This window comes from Fusarium poae, chromosome 2 (assembly GCF_019609905.1).
Source record: "Fusarium poae strain DAOMC 252244 chromosome 2, whole genome shotgun sequence".
Lineage (NCBI taxonomy): Eukaryota > Fungi > Ascomycota > Sordariomycetes > Hypocreales > Nectriaceae > Fusarium > Fusarium poae.
The window spans coordinates 9,298,974-9,314,982 of NC_058400.1; the positions used below are offsets into that span (position 1 = coordinate 9,298,974).

The following is a 16,009-nucleotide window of genomic DNA, read 5'->3' on the forward strand; positions in this document are numbered from 1 at the left end:
TTGGTGGCATAAAAATGATAAGACCAGTAACCCAGCCAAAACACTTGCGCCCGATATAGGATTGTGAATCAGGACATGTTTACTCCCAATTCAAAACTCCGCCACTTGGAAGATGCAGTTAATTACACAGGAACACCACAACTGCAACACGGGTTATCTTAGAGCATACTGCATCATGGAAATGCAACTAACGAGGCGCGGGGAGACAGCAGACTTGATGCAATAGTACGTCCGGGCTTTCATTGCCGAATAGCATAAGAGCATCATGTCTTACGAATGTGACACAATACACTTGATCATCCGTCCTTTCCATGCGACAAGTTCACTTCGGATGCAGTTAAAATAAAGGTGGGTTGGCTAAGCACGGGCCGGAGCGATAAGATCCCGAAGACGATCGACTAAGACGAATCAAGTAAGAATCAGAGGCGGGGAAGTGTCTGGTCGATATGCCAACATAAAATGTTGTGCAAAAAACCCGTTACAGTGAAACATGCAGTAAGACATCCACGATACACCGAGACGTCTGTTTTGCTGTATCACAAACACGTATTACCCGTTTTGTCACAATGCGTACAAGTTACTCATTCACAACATGTTTTACGTATCTGCCGACAGCCATGACAATCATCACTGAATAGAGAGAGGTAAAGCCACAATGCACTGCATTCATGCCCAGAGTCTGTCCGACATGTTGGTCTCCGTCTGTACGACGCAAAGATTGAGTGGTGAAAGTGCCTTGGTTCCAAGGGAATGAGAAAAGAGGCAAGATGAAGGGGTTTTTCGACCACCCACCTAAATTGATCTGAGCATCTCCCCGACCTAGACTTTCTGGCAGTCCAAGAAATACGAGAACTGGCCATAACATCAATTATGGCTCCCATCACAGCCCTAATCGACAAGAGCGTCCCAGGTGACAAAGTCATCAAACTATTTTATTGCACCGGGAAAGCTCAACTCGGTCTTGCTCTCTGGTCTGGAACTGAAGATGCCGACCCAGACGACAATATACAAGTCCCTCAAGATATCGGCGATGGTCAATACATTACCAACCCTTCTCATATGACGAGCGTGAGCCTCCGGGACTCAGAAAAGGTCTTTGCTCTAACAACGGATAATCCGTTCAAAGTCACCAACAACGACGACCGTAACCTTTCTGAAATCTCGCCTTTGTACCGGGTGCATGATGTGGTAGATGTCGGACATCTCACACTTACTTCTTGTGCCAACGATGAGAATGCTTGGGTTTATTTTAGCAGGTGAGAGAATATTCGATTCATTTTGGAACTAAAGCAAGCTAACAGGATTAGATCTTTTGGCAACGGTAGAGCTCTATTTGAACGTCAAATTGGTGGCTGGCAGGTAACCCAACTGACCTGGACCCATGATCTATGGATTAATTCTTTCGCTTGTGCCTGGTATGATACAGAGACCCAACAGCGAAAAGTCATCTACGAAGGAAGTTTTCTCGTGGAATACACTGTTGGCAGTGGGACACGTGAGTAATACTCATTCTGATCTAGAAACCTCAATCATTAACTTGTAACATCTAGCCGGCGCAGCGATCGGCACGGCTGGAGATATGCAGCGCAATAGTCCACTCGCCGTTGTGTTTGACTCTGGTACTGTCTATCTATACTACTGCGGAAGGATGATTGCTGGAGGTATTCGACGCGTGATGAAGGTAAACGGGTCTTGGGGTATTCCTCAAACTGTTGGTACCGCTACTATTGCGCAGGACAGTCAGTTGGCTGTGGTCAGAGCGAATGGGATTAATCATTTGTTTTATGTGGCTAGGGATCAGGATGAATCGAAGGATGATTATTTTGTACACTATTTGGACAAGAATCCTTAGTCTAGACGAGAGAGAGGTGTTATGGTAGTGTTAGGGGAGGGATCTATGGCTATTAATTGAACGGACATTGGATACATGGGAATAACTGGCAATCATTGGCAGACTGATAATCGTAATCATTAAAAGTATACTCAATATACTTGGAATTATAAAAATATTCATCAATGTGTTAGGGGTAAGTAAAAACCAGCCAAAAACATGTAATTACTATGATAAACAACGTGAAAACACTATAGAACTGAACAACAGACACACATCAAGGGTCCGTAGGAGCCATGACGGGATTTCGCAACTGAAGAAATCCCTCAATAGCCGTATAAGGACCGTCCTGAAAACCAGGCTTCATCAAATCCCCCTTCTTCTCAATCCCAAACGGATTATAGATCGCCTCAGAGTTCCCATCCTCACCACCCGCAGACTGTCCCTCAGCATACGGCTGAAACCAACTCCAGTCTCCACCACCAAGAGAAGGGAGTAACAAGTTCCGCTTGGGAATATCACGCGAATTTTTGGTGGTCAGCGTTTCCGCTTCGAGATATTCAGGAACGTCGTTGACGGGCATTGTTAAAGGTCCTGCGTGGAAGAATGCCGTCATTGTGTCCATGGCCTTTTGCCAGGTCCATGGTGGTAAGAGTAACTCCGCCGCTGGGAGAAAAGAGGAGTATGCATGGACGGGCGTGAAAGGATCAAGAATGGCGCCAAAGATTGACATGCGAGTATTGCGATTATCTTCGTAGATGAAGGGGTCAGGTGTTGAAGTCTCGGAGAACGGAGGTTGCCAGAATGGCTCAAACATGGGATATTCCTTTGCATCAAGACCGATCAACGGCTCAGTAGGCTTTCCATCTGGAAGGAAGAATGTCTTGATCTTGTCATAGTTCAATTGATCAGAGCTAGTATCACTCGTGTCAAAGTAACCAACGAGTCCATCATAGCCCGCTTCCTCATTACCGAGGCGTAGCTGAAGCTCATAATGCGGAGTCTTGTCATTCGGGTCCGACGATTTCAACAGAGTACGCTCAGGTTCCATAACCTTGGCCTGAGTACTCTGAATCTCAAAAGGCGGTCCACTCAGTTCAACAGACCAACCAGTGTTGACAAGTGCAAGTGGTTTCCCAACAATGGAGTTGAGAAACTGTGCATAAGCACCTGGTGCAGGAGGCAGTTTCTGCTGCGCTGTAGTGATCATACCCCAAAACCCGAGAAGATACTTGGGATCAGCGAGTCTAGAAATGAGGGCATCAAGTTCACGAGTATCTGGCGTAGGTTGGGTATCTGGGTCAGGACTGAATGGTAACCACTTGGGTGATTGGAGAGTGCCCAAAGGACCTCCCACACGAACCTCACGGTAAAAAGTACCATTAGGTAAGAACAGCTGTATACCGTAGTCGGCGTAGTTGGTAATGACCCATCCCCAAATTGGAGACTCCCATTCCGTCACTGGTCGCCAAGGTGCAGAGCCTCTGAACCCAGGATCTGGGTCATCCGAAATGCGTCTGACGAACTTGGCATTGATTCGAGCAGGCTGATTGATCTGCGGTGGCAACTGGAGAAACTCGCACTGCTCTGACTTATCCTGAATCACAGTATTGGCATACTTTTTCCCATCCACAGTGATCTCCTGCGGGGCATAAAAGTTACTTATACAGGGATAGACAGGCGGTGGTCCATCCCTGCGCGGCTTCTGATCAATCGCCATGAGGGCTTGACCAAACTTATCAATAACGTTGAACTTGCGAAATCTGAACTGGCCATGCGTGACAGGTTTAAAAGGACAGTTGTCACTATCGGTGAAGTTGACGAGAGCAGCGTAAGGCGTCAAGGCGGAGTTTCCATTGATGAGCTTCAGATTGTCTTCCGTTAGACCGGCTTGGTTAAATGCTGCTGCGTTGAGAACGTAGCTGAGCTCTCCTTCTGGACCGACGACTTTGTTCTCAGGTTTTAGATGGCTGCCTTCTGCTTGGGTGACGATACCGCTTGTGAAGCCGGACAGTGGTGATGATAAGTATGAGAGTTCACCAATGTTTGAAAGAAGATTGTTTCGCTGTTCCTCTGGTAGATACTCATCTAGGATGCTGGGCGGCGTGTTGTGGAACAGCTGTTTCATCTTGGCACCCAAGGCAAAACTTGGCTGGGGAAGGATGAGTACTCTTCCTGATAAGATACGAATATCCTTCTGCCCAAGAGATTCCCATAGTGGTGGAGGAGGATCTCTGGTTGATGGAACAGTAATACCATATCTGACTAGTTTGTCCTCAGAGTGTCGGGCAGTATGTTCATCCAGCTTCCAGTAATCAAAAGGAATATGTGTGTACTCTACTTCCCACTCCGCATAGAGTGGAAACCAGGGCTGACGATCTCCCCACTGATCTCGCCAGCGACCATCAGTAGTCAACTGATCGTGGAACTGAGGATAGAATTTGCCTTTGCTTGGTGTACCCGAGTCACCGCCTCCAGGACGGAGGACATGAAACTCGGTAAGCAAATCCTTGGCAGAAGAGCGTAGGATACCAGGTAGCTTGGACGCAGCAAGATCCACAAGGCTATTGAGATTGGTAGGAAGTGATTGATCGGCGGTGATGGTCTGGTATGGTGCGCGAATAGCAAGGTTATCAAGATAATCGAGCGCCCATCCAGATGGGATACCCCCAATCAGGACAGTAGGATCATTACCACCGTAAAAGACAGGCTCACTAGTCGATTCAACAGTAGATAGAGAGGGCCTTGTAAGCAGAGTTGAAACCCGTGTTTGAAGACTTCCAATACGGGTCTGTAGTCCTCTGATGCGGGTAGAAATCCTCGCAGCATCAGCCTTGAACTTCTCATTCTGGTCATTTCCTTGATGATCACTCTGGCCCAAATCGCTGGCATATTTCCACCACAGTGAAAACATATCCCAGCGATACTGCAACATGGCTCTCTCGCATGAGTCGACCAGGGCTTGAGTAAGGTTCAATTCATTGAGCGCCTGAATAGCTGCGGGTGGAGGCTCAGTAGGTTGATTGGTAGCGCTATTCTCGGACTCGGCAAAGAAATACTTTGTGCCGCCTGGAGAACGAGTGTAGGACCAGTTATACACTGAATCTTTTGCTTCACGCTGTCCTTCTACACCATCGTCGCGTGCTTGGAGGAGAGATTCTAGTGCCAAGATATCTTCTTCCAACTTGGCGACGTCGTCTGAATTCTCACCAGTGTTTGCACGAGCGTGACAATAAGCCAATAGTGCATCCATGGGAGTTGTTCCAACTGCGATAGCAGCCTGACTCTGATCACGCAGGCGATCACTGAAGCCATCTGCTGGAACGCTCTTGGGTTTATTCTCATGATCCCAAGTCACATCGTACATGCAACTGTGGCAAAGAATACGAATCTGGCTTTCATATTCCATCCAAGGATCAGGATTTGCCTCATCAGTTCCTTGCAGTGTCATGAAAAGTGACTGAAGACTTTCTCCGTGGGTAACATTGGCACCAGAGTTCCAGAGTGGATCAACAGTATCCTTCCAGTGCCAGCCGAGAATGTAGTAGCTAGCCTTGGCATAGTCAAGATATGAAGGATCTTTATTATCTCCGTACTCAAAGTTGTCCAGGATACTGAAGACATTGGTGTTGTGCATCTGAAAATCAGCAAAAAGCTGGTTCCCGCTGCGGAGAAGACTGATATCCGGGGGCTCAACGGTAGGATTTGGGTTTTCAGTCCACTCAGCTAGTGGAGTCTTGCGTCCGATAAAGACTTCAGCTTGTTCATTGATGTTCACATCCGTGCCTGCATGTCCAAGCACGAACGGCGCAAAATCTGTCTGAAGATCTGCCCGATTTGGGATATCTTCCAGAGACCAGACGAAATCGCTTTCAACGACCCACGCCTCGTACTCTCGATCTTTGAAAGCATCCTTGGCACTTGAAGGTTGAATACTATCAAGCTCAAGCTTTCGAACGACAATCCATCGTGTGGGGGGCTGCAAAAAGTCCGGCGTACCACCAGTAGAATTAGCCTCAGGCGGAGCAGAAGTCGCATCCAACCCATGACGAAGCCTTTCTTTCTTGCGTCTAGACTCTGGAACAGAATCTGTTGCAGAAACGCCAGATCTATAGAAACGAGGCAGAGTCCAGTGGACATAGACACCATGACGATGACGCAGGGGAGTCGGGTTGGGACGACCACCGAGATCAGTCAAGCGTGAATTGATTGATGCTGGGGCAGTATTGTGCAGGGCAACATGATTCTGAACATCGCTCTGAAGAAGGAAACTGTCGAGTCTGAGGAATGTGTAGTTGGGTTGAGTAATGGGACAGATGCGTGCGCTTGTATCGTCGTCTTTGCCTGTACCGCATACGGCTGGATTCAAAACGAATGCATCCAGTTGCATAGGTACTAGAGCGACGTCAAAGTCTACGATTCCAGTGTCTTTGCTCATGGTTGTTGTAGGGATAGTTGATGATGAATTTGGGTGAGATTTGAAAGAATGATGATAAGTTGGAGTCTTTCTTTACGTTGGTTCTATCAAGAGCCCGACCAATTTCTTCTCCATCGGATTGAAACGGCAGTTGACTCTAATGCCATTCACGTTGTGTAACACGCATGTTGCCGTTTATTAGAGTGCCAGAAAACATAACAGCCAAGAACAAAGTAGACGGAACTATGCAGCATCTCTAAGCCATTCTGGTGACCAGAGATGGCTGTTTAATTATGTCAACCCCACTCTATAAAGATACATTTTCTGCCTTCACCGTCACGTCTCACATTGTTTTACCATATCATCTCCCCCTCTTTTCCAACGTACTGAAACGAACCGTCCCGAATAAAGGCGGTAATGCACAACGCCATATCAGGATATTTTTGCGTACTTGGTCCACTTTATGCTACCGGTGTACGAAAGATAACAACATGTATGCAGTGAGAGGGTAAACGGCTCGTGAAGCTGAAATGCTCATGCAGTGACTTGCTGGCTTGCATATGCAGATACAACAGACATTTCTATGACACCATCATCAACTTCTTGAGTAATTGTGAAACATGCAATTAACCGTATAATTGATATCAACATACCGATGGCAGATCTGGTACGGTACGTATCTGGGAGATAATGTTCGGGGTCTATCTTGGTCCCCGGCCAAGTAGAACGAAAGAATCCACGGATCCTCTTTATTCTTCTCTAGTCTCTAAGTCAGCTGTAGTTTGTGTCCTAGACTCCTTGCCCACCTGTAACAAAACCGCTCTGCACTTTGACATAGTCAACTTTTATTTGTCTCATCATTTATACCTTGCTTTACTATAACGTCCAAGAATACTCAATACCATCTATTGACAGCACTGAGAATACTTTGTCGAGGAACTAGTCCTAACATGACTATCCCCTCACATCCTTCAAGCCGCGAGAAGGCTACCATTAGCGCCAATGCTACAACCTACAACATCTATGCTAGCTCTGCTAGAAAAGAACCCGGCGAGAATATCCAAGTTCTATCAGCAGACAGTCCAGCGGACAAGTTTGTCGAGAGTTTGAACCCAGACAAGGTCATAATCTTGTCAACAGCTCCAAGCCCAGAAGCCAGCTTCGACGATTCAGACCAGACCTTACAATGGTTCAAGAATATCGACGCTGGTGTCAGCGCCTCTCTGACCGTTGATGAGTCGGCAGCCAAAGATATTGAAAGCTTCGTGTTTGAGCTATCTCAGCCTTGGCCACTGGTCTTTAGCTCAGCTAGTGATGTCCTGCTCTTCACCTTTGGGTCCACCGCTCTTATGAGTGGAGATGCTACAGGCTCTCGTATCGAACCTCCTGGCATTAATGGGACAGCGTTGATATGTGGTCTTGACTTTACAAAGACGGAAGATATCACCGAAGTCTTTGTCAGAGATATTTTCAAGGCCGCGAATCAAGATGATGTGGCTCAATATGTGGCACCCCTTGTCATCATCCTCCAGGCGACGCTCGAAACACCAGGAGAAGGAGCACCTCCTAGGAGGAACGCTTTATGGTTTACCCCATCTGACTCAAAACGTATTGAAACTCGTCTTCAATTCCAGATTCCACATTACAAGGCACTTGAAGAATTATTCTCAGCTTCTCTTAGAGGTCTTGTTATTGACAGTGCCGACGTCATCTACAAGAACAACATGGTGCTGAAAGACGAGAAGCCTCTTATTAGCGGCGAAGTTGCATTTAGTATTGAATGCACTTTCGGTAGTGGTAATGACGCTGTTTCCATGCTTGCTGGTATCGATTTCAACTCATCTACCATTGACTTCATCTTCACTTTCGTCTCGCCTGATCCTCTTTCGGGGACACTCAAGTGGTTATCTGACCTTGCGGGCGATAACTCTGTTGAGTCGGGCGTAGATGAGCTTCTGAACAAGGAAGAGGGTGGTACCAAACTCTTTCCGAATGCAACTTTGCGAAGGCTTCGCATGACTCTCGACACGACCCAAAACAAAGAAGATCCCAAGCTTGACTCGTTTTCTTTCGATATCGAGGTCACTGCCAACTTTGGCAAAGGAAAAGATACGGAACCGCCCATCTTCTTGATTACATACGAGTGGAAGCGATCCACTGGCACTAATGGTACTCTAGCCGGAGATCTATGGAACAGTGAGTAATAGTCTGACTGTTTATGGATATCATTGCTGATTGAAAAATCTCTAGGCTTTGTGGATCTCCAGGACTGGGACTTGACACCAACCGGAGAGCACTGGACCGTTCTCACACCAGTGACTCCCTCACCTGCTACATCCATCGACATTGCCACTCTTATTCCAGGCCAGACACTGCACAACATTCCAGATACTCTCCCTTCCAATGTATCCGTTGCATTCATTGAATTATCCCAAGAATCCTTTGCCCTGCAATGTGTCGCTGCAGCCAATCCACCTTCTCCCACTTCTGCGCCTCAACCTTATCTCGGTGAACTAGGTATTGCAACCTCTTTCACATGGGGACGCAGTTCCGCCTTCACATTCGGCGCTGCAATCTCCATCCTGATCGATCCTTACAAAGACTCACCCGTGGACCTTTCCGCAACCTTTATCGGGTCTCTTAGCTATTCTTCTATTGATCAGTCCTGGATTCTCAAGGCTGAGATTGAAAGTCTATACGCAGCTGTACTCGCCGAGTTCTTTGATGAGGATTCAAAGGACCATATTGGACCACTTGTCAGCTCTATCGCTATCGACACCTTGAGTGTTGAGTACGCGTACGAGAAGCCAAGTAGTACAGCTTCTACTACTGTTGGAAGTAGCTTTGCTATGTCAGGTGATTTTGTCATTGCCGAGCTAAGATTGAACCTCGACTTTACCTACGATTCTAGTGGGTTCAAGTTCAAAGCTGCCCTCAACCCGGAGAGTAAGAAGGTCAAGATTGGAGATATCTTGGCGGATATTCTTGGTTCCGAGTTTGATATACCGGATTTCGTTAACAACACTTTGCTTGTTTCCGAGAATAAGGATGCATTCAGTATCGATGTACTGAAGAAGACAACAAGCTATGACAATGTTGACATCGAATCATTCCAGTTTTTGGCTCAACTCAACGTTGGTGATCTTCAGATACTCTTCTCGCAGATCCACAGCACCAAATGGGGACCGGCGGATCCTTCCAAGCGTCTCTTCAAAGCAGCTATACGCGGGTTTGGAGAGATGGTCCTTGTGATTCCCCTTGTTGGCTATTTGACGCAGCCACTGGACGAGCTTTACTTCCTTTTTGTCCAAGACCCGAAGCCACCTAGAGCACCTGGACAAATCACCGGACTTACCCGGGAAGACGTCGCTCTGTTCAATACCGGGCTGGAAGGCGATGAGTTACTTGTGGCTGATAAGGTCAAACCTAGTGAGAGTAAACCAACTGACATGCTGGTCCCTTCAGGCTGCCACTTTGCCGTCATTATTCGCGACGGCAAGGGTGGACGTTTCTGTCTTCTCAGCTATGCCTTTATGCAACCCCAACTTTCTCTATCTCGAGACCTAGATGGTCCTGAGAGGAAAGGCAGGAGACGTACTGAAGATCAGATGCAAGACGGAGGTCCAAGTGCACAAGCCCCATACAAGAAGACAGCTGGTCCAGTAGCGATCAGTAACGTTGGACTCAAGTACAAAGAAAAGACCATGTCAATTGTATTTGACGCAACGTTCCAACTTGGTCCAATAGGATTCTCTCTTCTTGACTTTACTCTGAACTGTCGTTTCGAATCCTTGGACAAACTTCCTTCTATCAGCGTTGACATCAGCGGTTTGGCTGCTTCTTTCGACAGATCGCCATTGACAATCGGTGGTATCATCGTCCACGGCAATGATGGGAAAATGGATTATTACGCCGGTGGTTTAATCGTTGGATTCCGCCCGTGGCAATTCCAGGCAGCTGGTTTCTACGGTGTCATCATTCTCAAAGACAATACAGGCCAATTCCAAAGCGTCTTCGTTTTTGCGAAACTCAACGGCCCTCTGATGACTCTCGCCTTTGCAGAAATTAGCGGGGTTTGTGGTGGCTTTGGATATAACAGCTCTGTTCGTTTACCCACAATCGACCAAGTTTCTGAATTCCCCTTTATCAACAGTGGTTCACTCAGCGGCAATGGGAATGCGCAGGATGTACTGGTTGGTCTCACTGATCCATCAGCAGGTGGATGGTTTCAGCCATTTGATAGCACGTACTGGGGCGCATTCGGCATCAAGCTCTCTGCATTCCGTATGTTGAGTATTGACGCCGTGGTATCGGTCCAGTTCGGCAACTCTGTCAAACTGGGCATTTTCGCTGCTGCGACATGTGACATACCTTCTGCAAATTCACGCCTCAAACTTGCCCACGCTGAACTTGGTATCGCATCTGTGCTCGATTTCGACTATGGTTTCTTCAAGATCGAGGCTCAATTATCGCCTAGATCTTACATCCTTAGTCCTAACTGTCATTTAACTGGCGGTTTCGCTCTATGCTATTGGTTTGACGCACCTCTTGCTGATAAGAAGCGTATTGGGGACTTTGTATTCACGTTGGGCGGGTACCATCAGGCTTTCCGTATCCCTATCGGATACCCCAATCCTCCTCGTCTAGGTATCAGTTGGAATCTTGGCGGCGGCTTGACTGTCTCTGGAGAAGCATACTTCGCAATCACGACCAAAGCTTGCATGGCAGGCGGTCGTCTCCATGCTGCATTCAAAGCAGGGCCTCTTTCCGCTTGGTTTGACGCTTTTGCCAATTTCTTGATCAACTATAGACCCTTCCACTTTGACATGTCAGCTGGAGTCTCCGTTGGTGTAGGGTTCAGTATTGACTTTTGGTTCATCCACATCCGAATCTCTGTCCAGATCGGTGCTGAGTTGTACCTCTGGGGTCCACCGGTTGCTGGCCGTGTTCACGTGGATTTCTGGATCGTCGCGTTTGATATCAACTTTGGAGACCATATTACCAAGGAAGAAAAAATTGGTCTGTTAGACTTTTACGATCTTGTTCTTCAAGAAACGCCTTCGTCTTCTTTTGTTTCTGCGCAATCTCTGATCACTGGTCAGAGCATGAAGCCGCTGACCGAGCCCACCCGAGCGTTTACCATGAAGAGACCCAGGAATGAAGCACATAACTTCTTGGCTGAGTCTGGCCTTTTGAACCCAGATGACAAGCCGGAACGGGGAAAGGATGATCCTTGGACTGTACGAGCTGGATCATTTGTCTTTGTTGCTGAATGCAAAATGGCAATAACCGCTGTTCGAACGTCTATTTCAGGCACTTCTATCTTCCGGCAGGATGACGTTTTCAGTAGGCCAATGCAACTAACCGCGTCCATGACTTCGATTTTAACCATTCAAGTAATGCATGAAGATGGAGGTAATGGTGGGGAGGATTGGCAATTTGAACGATACACGCAAAAGCTCCCGAGTGCTCTATGGGCAAGATGTAAGTCCTGAGCCTCAACCTATTCGAAGAATCCAACTAACAAGTAATAGATGATCGACGAACTGACCCCCGCAGAAGTGGCAACAACGTCGGCGATCTTCTCAACACAAACGACAACAGCGCTCCTCTCATGACAGGTGTCCGAGTCATAGCCCCCAAGCCGACAATGTCTCCCGATCCGTTCCCAGCGTATGAGGTCGCGAGCGCGGATCTAGTTGAAATCACTGCAGATAGGCGTCTACCAAACATTATCACCGCAGATGAAGCTTGGGCACCGGTCAAGCCGATCGATAATGTCGAAGATAGGTACAAGGGAGTTCATCAAGCTTGGATGAGTCCTGTTCTTGGGGAGAGTGGTCAGAAGGGCTTCATTGAGGGTTTGGCTCAGAGTTTTGGATGGGGTGACAAGGGGTTGCAAGGCATTGCCAGGATGCCGGACAGATTGAAGGAGGGATTTATGAATATGTATGTAGCTTCGCCGTTGTTGACAGCATAAGTTACTCCTCTGAACTAAATATCATGAACTTCTTGATGAATCTGTTCAGACTACCCACATAATCGTTATTGACTTCACCTTGCATCCTGACGCAGCTGCTAATTGAAACAGTTGTTGTGATATGAATGCAAACTATAAAGACAGTGAAGATATGTAAACAATACCCAGTGGTGAATAAACAACAGAAAACAATAACGACTACTGTTAACTCAGTCGGTCCATCTTTCCAATTCCAAACTCCTAAAAGGCATTGGTACCTCGGAGTCTAGCAGGTGTGACACAATCCTCACGGCACAGTTTCTCTGGATGTCCCTCGCCGTCGGCACCTTCAAGGTTACCGCAAGTGCACAAGTCAGTAGTATAGAAGGGAAGGTTGGACTTGTCCTTGCGTGGCGAAACCATCTCCCAATCTCCCTCACTTAGACCTGCACCCAGGGGACACTCAGCACCTGGTAGCAAAAGCTCCATATGGCCCTTGACACGCCTCATTCCAGGGTAAACGAGAATTGAGCAATAGAATTCGCCCCCCTCAGGGCATGTATTTTCGACCTGTGTGCTGACAGTGATCTCAATGGACTCTGTAACCTCGGCCGATAGAGATGCTGAGCCGGTGATGACTTTTTCGAAACTGAGTCCAAGACTACCACCAATGGTCCAGCTCGATCCCTGAGTGTATGCTTGGCCAGTGGCAATGTCTATTGATAGCATATTAGTATACATATGAACAAAACACGAGATAGATAGTAGGGAACTGACTAGCACCACTTTTGGCTGAGGCACCAACCTGCCAAGCTTCACCAGTGATGTTTTCCTCCGAGTCGATGACGGGGCAGTAGTAATCAGGGAGAGTGTCAGGTGGAGGAGTGCAGCCAGTGCACTGGCGGTCTTCAAGATTCTTCTCAGCTGGGAGAGCAGAAACAGCTTGGAGAGCTAACAGAGCGGGCAAAGAGGCAACGAGGAGCTTGCTGAAAGACATCTTGTGATGTGGTGATATTTGTGTATCCGGAATAGTTCTTTAGAGTTTGAGTGAAAGTTGATGAGATGAACTGTTGGTTGTTTTTATGGTTTCGTTTTTAACACAATCCGAAGGGGTATTTATACAATTTCCATCTGTACATAAATTAGGAACAAATTTATTTGCAAGGAATGAATCTTGTTTTTCAGTGATGATCGTCAAGATCGACGATCGCTTCTACGTTTTCCAACATAGGGATCCTAGATCTTGTCTGGAGTTGAGTATAATTTGCAGGGATCTGATTGGATTGTCCATGTTACGCTCAGATACTGGAATGACTTTAGCGCAGAAGTAAAGACATCTATCATAACTTGAATTTCTCATTCCTAGTTATTCTGATATTGAAGAGAGTGAGTTTTTAGACATTGAAGTTCTACTATCTTCCAGTATTGAAGAAGTAGTAACCTGGAAAATGTATTGAGATATTAGAGTATACCTTTGCATACCGATAAATATTCCAACTTCGCAGGATTTCATTTCTAGGACGACTGGCTACTCTTTCATCATAGGTAGTACAAACCTATAGGAGGATCAGATCATCAGGTAGTAGGATTCTAATCGCAGCAAGTCATCCATATTAGTCTTTCCTACTTCAACAAAAATAGGCTGTGTAAATACCGTCACGTGCGGTACTTTTGTTATCCGCGACTAGATAGTGTTATCTAAACGGTGCTGACAGCACAAACTATACCACTTTAGGCGCTAATCATCATTGTAAACAAACTATCAACACCATCAACAATTGACGTCTAAAATATTCATGGTATAATAATTACTCTTGCCAGTTCTAATTTATCCCAATGCATCCATTTATTTCTATTTTTTAATATTGGTACTAGATACTATATACACTTATGACTAAAAAATAAACAGAAGACATTTGAAACCGCATGCCTAGGTTGTTATATTGGAATAAGTGCAATTATCTATTTTGAAGTACGCTCCATCTAACAGTTTAATCTACACGAATACATATACACAGACTTCAATTGCGGAGGAATGAGGCGAACCTTGGAATTCATTCTTGTTTGTCTTGCGAGACTGATTTAGGAAGGTGATATACAGGAGGATCCAATATGATTAGGATTTACATATATACCTCCATTAATATTCGTGTAAACTTGGACGATGCCTTAATGACAATAAAGTGAGCTCTTCTGTAATGTCAAAGCCCGAGCTAGGAAGGTTACTTTAGTAGGATTTACACTAGCTTTGGCAATTCGCTTATACCCACGTTCTCAATCCTTTTCTCTTCACCCTAGGAGGAAACAGCGTCAGTGGCTTACAATGCAACAATAAATACGAAGACATAACGCACGAAGGATTGAGTCGTGTGTTTACGACGTCATATGTGATTCAACACGAGCATCGGCCCCAGAGTTCTCTCTACACGCTATGACTGCAAGCGGACAAGTCTAACTAGGAGGTTCAAATAAAGTTCCCTGCTTTTCATAAAGATTAAACATCCCGTGCGGCGACTTAGGCGATGGCTGAGTAGATCCATGGTGATCAGTGGAGCCACTGGACACATGACGATCCTACCAACCATGGATAAATTTCTCCTAGTCGGATCTCAGATCAATTGGCTGCCAGAAGCATAACAGACGAGTTTCGCCTAGATGCTTGTTCTACTTGGGTCAAACCTCTTAGGCTAGAGAGGTACTCCAATTGACCGACGGGAATTCCAATTGTCTAGAATTCTAGCTCTTTGTTTAATGAGAAAATGCCAATATTTTCTTACGAAATCAGTGAGCTGTTGTGCACTGAGATTATTCGATTTAACCGTTGTTGAAAGCTGTGTCATATTCCATGAGTCGCGGAAACTGTCGATACCTACAGGAAGTAGTCAATTCCTGTGGCAGAAGATTTCTCAGGATCTAGCCGTATCGATACTTGCAGACCAAAGTCTTTTCCTGCCATACAGCCTTAACAGAAATAAGGGCGATCATTGAAGCTAAGAGTTCGTCTATGATCGACATGAGTTCCGCCGGCAAACAAGAAGGAAGAGTGGGTCATGGGATGAGATGTCATTTATGCATGCATTAGTAGCCATACACAGAGAAATGCAAGTTATGTAAGGAAGGCAACGATATATTCACAGAACACAGGATAAATAAGTTCAGTCGTCTAGCAAGTCAAACTTGACCCTGTGCCGTCTCGAACTACATCTTTGGCATTGAAAGAAGGTACTGATATCCAATACTCCTGACTAATATCACTACTGACTATCCGCAGGCCAATAACAACGTCATCACCCTGGTCCAGCTTGGGTTCACAAGCTCAGGCAATTTGGCAATATCGTTCCAACCTTCGGCAATGAGCTAGAATGGTTCACGGAGAACTTTAACTTCGTGCCATCAGACATTTTATGCTACGGCGGCATCTCCAACATGGACGTATTTATCTTGACGCATCTATCCCAGATCATGATTTGTTCTTCATGCAGCGCGTTCAGCCACTAGTCAAGAAGATATTCTGCCACCATACAGGATCACAGGTCGCTGATTTCGAAACACAGCTCATTGGACGTGATTGGCTTTCTGGTAAAGGTTGGAATTGTGTTTGGGGAGTTGGTCGCCACGTAACAGGTAGTCACATATTTGAATATTAGGTAGTTGGAGTGGTTTCAAGATAAATTATACGCTGAAGGTGATGCTGTTGGTCGAACGACACCAATCTGCAAAGATGTCGTCGGCCTTATTCGTCGGCCTAATGTCGGTAATGGGGCTAGAAGTTCTCCAAACTTTTGGATGAAAGATTATATGG

At 46.2% G+C, this 16,009-nt stretch overlaps 4 protein-coding genes across 4 annotated transcripts; 2 read left to right on the plus strand and 2 right to left on the minus strand.

Moving 5' to 3' along the window:
- Positions 1-870: 870 nt before the first annotated feature.
- On the plus strand, positions 871-1,773 carry FPOAC1_007180 (uncharacterized protein; the record flags this gene model as incomplete). The annotated part of the gene is made up of 4 exons (XM_044851648.1): positions 871-1,256; positions 1,308-1,495; positions 1,551-1,681; positions 1,741-1,773. The coding sequence occupies 4 exons, from the start codon at positions 871-873 to the stop codon at positions 1,771-1,773; spliced, it is 738 nt and encodes a 245-aa protein (XP_044710360.1).
- A 335-nt stretch (positions 1,774-2,108) lies between these two features.
- Positions 2,109-6,269, minus strand: FPOAC1_007181 (uncharacterized protein; the record flags this gene model as incomplete). Its single annotated transcript, XM_044851649.1, has 1 exon — positions 2,109-6,269. The coding sequence occupies one exon, from the start codon at positions 6,267-6,269 to the stop codon at positions 2,109-2,111; it is 4,161 nt and encodes a 1,386-aa protein (XP_044710361.1).
- A 634-nt stretch (positions 6,270-6,903) lies between these two features.
- On the plus strand, positions 6,904-12,228 carry FPOAC1_007182 (uncharacterized protein; the record flags this gene model as incomplete). Its single annotated transcript, XM_044851650.1, has 5 exons — positions 6,904-6,920; positions 7,225-8,444; positions 8,499-11,594; positions 11,646-11,732; positions 11,783-12,228. 5 exons carry the CDS (start codon positions 6,904-6,906, stop codon positions 12,226-12,228), a joined length of 4,866 nt encoding a protein of 1,621 aa, XP_044710362.1.
- Positions 12,229-12,468: 240 nt separating this feature from the next.
- FPOAC1_007183 (uncharacterized protein) lies at positions 12,469-13,204 on the minus strand (the record flags this gene model as incomplete). Its single annotated transcript, XM_044851651.1, has 2 exons — positions 12,469-12,923; positions 12,994-13,204. 2 exons carry the CDS (start codon positions 13,202-13,204, stop codon positions 12,469-12,471), a joined length of 666 nt encoding a protein of 221 aa, XP_044710363.1.
- Positions 13,205-16,009: the final 2,805 nt, after the last annotated feature.